Source organism: Buceros rhinoceros, unplaced genomic scaffold (genome assembly GCF_000710305.1).
Source record: "Buceros rhinoceros silvestris isolate BGI_N320 unplaced genomic scaffold, ASM71030v1 scaffold18059, whole genome shotgun sequence".
In the NCBI taxonomy this organism is placed as follows: Eukaryota; Metazoa; Chordata; class Aves; order Bucerotiformes; family Bucerotidae; genus Buceros; species Buceros rhinoceros.
In genome coordinates this window covers 102,497-109,785 of record NW_010429999.1, presented here as the reverse complement: position 1 = coordinate 109,785, position 7,289 = coordinate 102,497, and the positions used below count along the sequence as shown (strand labels likewise).

Sequence of the window (7,289 nt, the reverse complement as noted above, 5' to 3'; positions counted from 1 at the left end):
GCAGGAATGGAATCCAGCAATGAACAAAAACCAGTTACGAAATGGGCTAAGACAGAGTGTGATTCAGTAAGTAAGCAACATCATGTAAATTAAACGGTAATGCTATGTGGTAAGTAATGCGTGACTATCTTACCACCTAAGCCAGCTAAGAATTTGCAGAAGTAAGTTTTTCACAACATTTTTTGTTGTGCTCTCCTGAATTTCCTTATAACAATGGATGCAGTTTTAACTCTCACTGAAATGCTTATGTTACTGCTTTACCTGAAATTTGTATTCTATGAGCTGAGCAGCATGATGAACAACATTTTTTGTTGTGCTCTCCTGAATTTCCTTATAACAATGGATGCAGTTTTAACTCTCACTGAAATGCTTATGTTACTGCTTTACCTGAAATTTGTATTCTATGAGCTGAGCAGCATGATGAAGTATCGATATTGGCTACAAACAGCCACACTGTGCCTGCTAGCAAAGCTGTGCCCCGTGTGCTGACCTGAATAACCGTGATCTTTATCTTCAGAAAAGGGAAGAGCCTACGTTGCTTAAAGAAAAAATCCTGAAAGTGCCAAGGCTTGTTAAGTAGACACCGACCACTAGCAGGCAGTAACCACTCTGGGCTCGCCTGACTTCGTGCAGCAGAGGGTAGCTTTTGAACAGCCACGCAAGATACTACACTTGCAGCGTGACAGGAAAACCAGCTTAAACTGTGCTGCTGCTGCTTAGAGATTTTGGTTTAATGCTAACTCATTGCAGTCTGAAGTATGAGCCTTAGCTTGTCTGACTAAAAGTCAAAGATAGAAACTGTATGGTAAAGGCTGTGGGCAGAGAGGCAGTACAGAACTTGATAATGTCATTTATGCTTATGAGGAAAGCTATTTATTCTGTCACACACAGAATAAACTGTGTTTCAGAGCACTTGGTAGCACCTGTAAATTATTAAACTGTAGTTTGTTTAATCTGTAATTAGAGAAGAGGGTGTCCACTGGAAGTACAGAATTTCCATGTCTTTACCTGGAGTCCTTGAGACATATTTGTCACTTAATGCTTCCTTTTATTTCTACCACTAGAATGAAGTGGAAATTGAAAAATGTTGTATCAGAGAGCGTGCAGTGCTCTCTTGAACAGGCTGTTAGTATAAAGACCAGACACACAGCATAAGGAGTTTGAACAGTCCCTGTCACTCCCGTAGCTGCCAGACTGAGTGCTGAGGGTGGCCAGAGGTGCGTGTCCCTTGTGGCGCACACATACACGTGTGCCCTTACCTTGAGGTGACATGATGTGCCATGACCCTGCACCCAGTTGCTCACCAGCATTCATGGCCTCATGAGCCTTGTGGCTCCTTTGCCGAGCGCCAGGCAACGTCTCCATTTCCTGTCCCTGCTCTCTTGCAGACATGACTTAAGCCTGCGAGACAGCCTGTGCCCCACAATCCAAGAGTCTGACACAGCCCCTGAAGTAATAAGTCACTTCAATTACTAGTGTTCAGTTCCAGAAACTTTGCTGTATGCTACATGTGCTTGTTTTTATAATTAATGCCCGTCTGTCTAGACTAACAGTTCTCAGGAGCGAGTGACAGTAATGTTATTAGGGGGCAGGCCTCTTCTCCCTCCAGTCAGCCAAAAAAAAGACTCTGCTCCCACCTGCCCTCCTCCTCAGAATAGCTTCCCTTGTTTGTGCCAAAATGTGTTTGTTTGCTTTCATGTTGACCTCATTTCCACGAGCCCTATTAAAGTGGGTCTTGTCCAACGTGTCATTTAAGTACCTGGGAGACCAGGTGTCAGTTGTTAATTCTGTAGGGAGAAGTGAGAGGGGGTGGGGGGAAATAAGTGATTGAAACAACTCCCTGTTAAGGATCTACTGAGTGGGCTGCAGTTCTCACCATGTTAATGCTAATTGCAGTTGACAGGAGGGCTCTGGAGAGTTACTGGAGGAGATTGGGGAGAAGTTTTTCAGAGGAGCTGAATGACTCCTTTGTCTTTGTTCAAGGTCAGGAATGCTGGAAGCTGGAGTGGACAGAATTATTTCTCAGGTGGTGGATCCAAAACTAAACCACATCTTCAGGCCCCAGATAGAGAGGGCGATTCATGAATTTTTGGCTGCACAAAAGAAAGAGGAAAGTGTGCCAGCTCCTCCTCCAGAGCCTGAGAATAAGGATCCTCCTGCTCCATCTCAGGATGCGTCCTAAAGGTCTTGTATCTCTGCACTTACTACTAAATGTTTTTCATGTACCTCATCTCTGTAGTTAGTATAATGCAAGATAGAGAAGACATTGTATTCTTCCTGGCTTGACAGGGAGGACACTTTGATCATCAGCGTGTTGTCAATGTCAGACAGTCATCTGAGCTGCTTCCACTTAAGTTCCTGCTAAAAATATATTAGGACTGAAGACATAGGTATGATGTAAAACAGCTATCAAGGAACACTGTGGACTCTGCCAGTGCTGGTTTTGGATCAGGCCAAAAGGCCTTTTATTCCGGTAAAAGCATATCCAGCAGTGGTTGACATGGAATTGGCTGGATAGCTTTCAGAACAATATCAAATGGATTAAAAATACGTATCCTTTACTGAAATACAGCTGAAAGTAGAGTGGTGACAAGTTATTGTGCTTTAGCATTGAAAGTTTCAGATAGCTCTTCTTTAGAGCATACTCTGGAGTGTTGAATTGTTAGTGACTGAAATATTCACTGCTGGAGTACGGGTGAGGAGTGAAAAACTGTTCATTGCAAATTGACTGGTTTAAATAGAGCAACCTATATCTTTGCAGCTGAAAGGACTGAGGGTGCCTTTGTTGCAAACAAGTTCATTCTGGCTTTTGTGATTAAAATAACTCAAGGGGCCTCAGGGGACTATAATTGCTACTCTGTCTTACCACAAATGACTAAGCACCCATCTCTGCTAAGACCCTGGATCTTTAACGTTGATTTGAATATCGAGGCCTGTGTGCTCATTACTGAGGAACCACTATTTTGATGGAAATTTTCAATCTGCAGCTTTGCTGAGGAACTTAAAACTATTGAAAGGAAGTTAACTGTGAATTGATCTATCTGCTGGGACTTTCTGGAAGCAAAAGTTTTCCTTGTAATCTACAGCTGATTTACTAAGAAGGAATAAGTAACCTACAATAGCTTTCTTATGCTTGGAATGCTTCATACTAGAAGTTAAAAAGCCTATAGTATCATCCGTGACCTGCAGCCTTAATGCCTGGATAGATCTCTGCATTTGTCTGGTTCGGGTAGTTTAAAGTCCATTATAACCAGCCGCTAAGTGCGGCTATTAATTAATACATTCTAATAGACTCTCTATTCAGATGCATTTATTTGTGAAGGTACCACTCTCTTAACTCTCTATTTTTTCTTGCAGTGAGTTCCTGATGCTAAGCAGCTGCGGTTGCAGAATACATGTCCTGTTAGATTGGCAGTGGATACTTGTTCCATTTGGTGCAGGATTGCTGTCTGCCAAAGATGATTAACCTTTACCAGACCTGTGGGAAGGCACTGAAATCAGTGGAATTCAGCTGCAGCCGGAGTTCTGTGTGTGGAGGGACAGCCAGAGTGTGAAGATACTTTTGCTATTAACTGCAATACGGAGAGCAGCATGTGTTAGTCACACTATCAGGCAAGGGGGTGGGAAGAAAAAAGGGAGTTGGCTTTTGTCTGGAGGGAGTAGGGATGTGGCTTGAAATGATGCTAGGCTTGGGAGCAGTAAGAAAAGAAAGATGATTTGGGGGGTGGGATAGTCTCTTGGAGACCAAGTAAGAGCTGTCAGATTTTCTTTGATATAAAGCCAGATGAGAGGAAGTGTCATACACCTCTGCTGCGTAATGCAGCATTGAGTAGTAGGTGCCAAGTCAGGTGTAACTCATTGCACTTCCTGCTTTGGGAAAGACATTTCCTGTTCAAAACTGGAAAGAACACTTCAGGATCAATTATCTAGGTAATTTCTGTGGCATCGCGGGAAAATGTTTACAGTTGGCTATAACTATAGCTGATTTAATTCTTATTTCCCAGGTAACGCTGGGAAGCAAAGGGCAGCAGAGTAGGTGATCAGTTTGAAACTTGTCTCTTTCAACTTGAAAGACTTTCTTTTCCCCATGAAATTTCTCAGGTGCCTAGTGGAAACTGTCCCATGCTTTCAGCTTGAATGCATGCAGTGTCCTCTGGATGACAGTCAAGTAGAGAATGTGATCAAATATTCTGCCAGCAAGTGTCCATACCTTTTGCAATAAAAGACTTCAAAAAGCATCTCTGACTCCTAGCGTTTTTCAGAATTGTCTTAAGGAAAAACTACTTTAAAGAAATGCAGGAGTCCTGATTGCTGGAACCCTGGAAGTGTGACCTTACACGGTTCATAGATTAATCCATGTCTGACAACGTGAGGTTGTTAGTAGAAGTTGTCATGGAAAAAGATGGATATCAGTATTCCTCTCCATATACGGACTCTCTCAAAAAACTGACCTGACCTTACCTCACATCATTTCTGAGCTGTAAATCCTGAGTTAGTTAACTCTGGTGCTAGTGATAGTGAAGGCATCTTCAACCTTGTGAATACAATGCACTTCTGGCAATAGGCTAGAGCTATTTCATTTTTTTTTTTTCTTTCAGACAGCAGTCTTAAGAATGTGTGTTTGAATCCTTGTTACTTGCTGGCTATGTACCTCTGCTGTGGCCTTAACCCGCAGACCTTGTACGTGGACACATGCAATTCCAGCTATAACCTGCTCCCTTCTCAAACTAGGTAATTTGTAGGGAAGATTGATGCTGCAGCTTACAACCTTGTAGCTAATTTACTTTGCTTAGTGCCTGCTCTCAACACAGTTATATGCAGAGATGGAGATGACAGAGCATCTGGTATTTTCAGCCCTTCACAGGAGAGCTCTGTGAACCTCACCACTGCAGTCGGTTTGCGCTCTGCAGGGATGAAGGATCATGTCTCAGCAGCGAGATTTTTATCCCACGTCAGAGTGTTCCTCTCAAAACAGGAACTTAAATGCCTATACTTTTTAGTGATAACTATAATGGCCATAAACTTCCCGATACAGTTTGAAAAATCTGTATTTTGGGATAATCTGGTTGTGTGGCTTGGCTCTCATTGTTACACAGTCTGTGTTCCTGCTACAGACCAGGACAAGGGGTATGTGAGGAAAGGGCTCTCTCCTGCATGTTGATTTGGTGGTTAAAGACTGCTCGCCAAATCAGTAGTATCTGTTTTTCCTTAGAGCCTTCAGGGCAGCTCTTGGCAGGAGAAGATCTGTCTTCTACCTCCTGGTAGGGCGTCTTGACCACTTGTTTTTTGAATCTGAGCCATTTATGCAGGGGAAAAAAGCAGTTCAAGAGTCTAGAAAGAGAGCAAGTGAAAAGGATTCTACCTGTGCTTAGACAAATTCTGAATTACAGTAGCAGCAGTTAGGGAGCAGGGACACTAGTTTTAAAAAGTAGTAAGTAGAGCTGGATATATCGCAGTGAAGAGGGAATCTGAACTTGTGTCTCCTACCTCTGACAAGTGCTTTAACAAATGAGCGAAGGAGAATGGATTCAGACACTACAGTTTTTGAAAGGTGTTTCCATTGTTCTCTCTTTGAATATGGTGCTGTGTTAAACTCTGAACGCTGATGCTGTGCCACTGCTGCGCGTGTGTAAGGCTGTGCCTTCAGTTGATCTCAGCCTATGCACAGTACGTGACTGCAGGAGAACATTCAGATCAGAACTGAGGCACCTGATGAGATGAGGCAGCCAATCCACATTTGGGGTCATGGTCTTTAATGTTTGGGCTCTAAAGCCCTTGCTTTGGAAGCAATAAGCTTGGGAAGCATACCTCACATCTAACGGGGAGTGAGAAAAACCACCAAGCCCTTATCATCATGAAGAAGTGGTAGGTAGTGCCCTTTGATAATAGACACTTGTCCCTGGCAACCAATAGAAACAGGATTCCAGCCTTAGTAACTGGATGATATTATAGAAACCTGCACACCAGAACAAAAGAACAAGTTTGTACCTACCGAGGAAGTGAAATTGTTCCCTTGTGCAGCAGGACATTGGACTAAAGCTGAGCTGTTAGTTTGCATTGCCACACTGGCTGTGTTAAGTACAGTCTAAAGAGCTTGGTGAGGTGGACGGGTCTCAGACCCTTCTGAGTAATCCAGAAGCAGTTAGATGCTTCTGTGGAGCTGAAGGGCAGGGCCGTACATGAGGGGTGTCAGCCTCTGCAGATCAAACGAGCCCCCTCTTTGATCTCAGAGTCCTTCTCACATTCACATTGACTGTTCCTGTTTCCTGGACATTAGACATTGAGTACCTCAAATTTCTTTTCTTATACAAATACATTTGAGCTTACAATAAATTGCAAGAGATTGCAGCATTTCTTTATCTGATACACTAATAATGTGAAGGAGCACTAAAGACTTTGTGCCTCGTTGGCTTTGCCTGTCCCAACTGTGTGCCATTGCTTCTGCCCAGTCACAAGAGACCAGCTGCAGTTTAAGGAACACCTGCAGGGAATTTGAGTTGTATTCTGGGAACACCAGCCTTGCCACTCCGTGGCTGCCCGGCCCTGTGGAAATGCCGAGTCCTAAGGCTGCAGGAGCCAGCCTGGCTCAGTACTAGAGTAGCAACTAGAAGGTATGCAGAGTCCTACTAGTCCACAGCCATGTCTGTGGCTAGTTACACCTGTTTTCTTGCCTGTAAAGTGGAGAGAACTTTCTCTCCACTCCAGGAGTTATGTAGGAGGGTAGAGTCAAGTGTGATTTAGGCCCAAAACACAGAATGAAAGGCATGCACACTGCTAAGTTGTGATATACTGAAAGAGTTTTGAGGATTAGACATTGTAACTGAAGTCCCATGGAATCGTCTTGAACCTCACATCTTGGCTGGCCAGGCTACAGGTTCTAACTATGCCATTTAGCGTTGGATTGTGACCCCAGAATTAGCAGCAGACAGATTGAACTACGAACAAATTAACTCCTGTGAAGGAGGGAAAACAACACCCAAACCCACAAACCTGTCTAGAAGGACTGCATTAGCATGCATCCGTCAATCATCCTGGCACTCGCCAGTCACAGCCAAGTGGCATATAATGCAGTGCCTGAAATTCTAGCTGTTGCTTGGGTATTAAAGGAAAATTACAGTAAAGCAAAAAACCACCCTGATCTTAAGGTGGGGGGAGGATAGAAGGAAGAGCAGGGTGCCACTGATGACAGCCACCCAAGAAGCCATGAGCAGATACCAGCATGCTCTCCTCCAGCGCTGCCGCGGGTGCTGCACTCTCCTGTGCTGCCAGTGGGGTTGATGATTCACTCC

The 7,289-nt window shown here is 43.8% G+C and overlaps 1 protein-coding gene across 1 annotated transcript in view; it reads left to right on the top strand.

Moving 5' to 3' along the window:
* BOD1 (biorientation of chromosomes in cell division 1) overlaps positions 1-2,182 on the top strand; it is a gene marked incomplete at its 5' end in the record, with an annotated part of 2,341 nt that extends 159 nt beyond the window's left edge. Inside the window, 2 exons of the mRNA XM_010142876.1 lie at positions 1-66; positions 1,984-2,182. The exon at positions 1-66 is cut by the window's left edge and continues 6 nt beyond it. Coding sequence (XP_010141178.1) covers positions 1-66; positions 1,984-2,182 — 265 coding nt within the window. The remainder of the gene's footprint in view (positions 67-1,983) is intronic.
* Between the last annotated feature and the right edge of the window lie 5,107 nt (positions 2,183-7,289).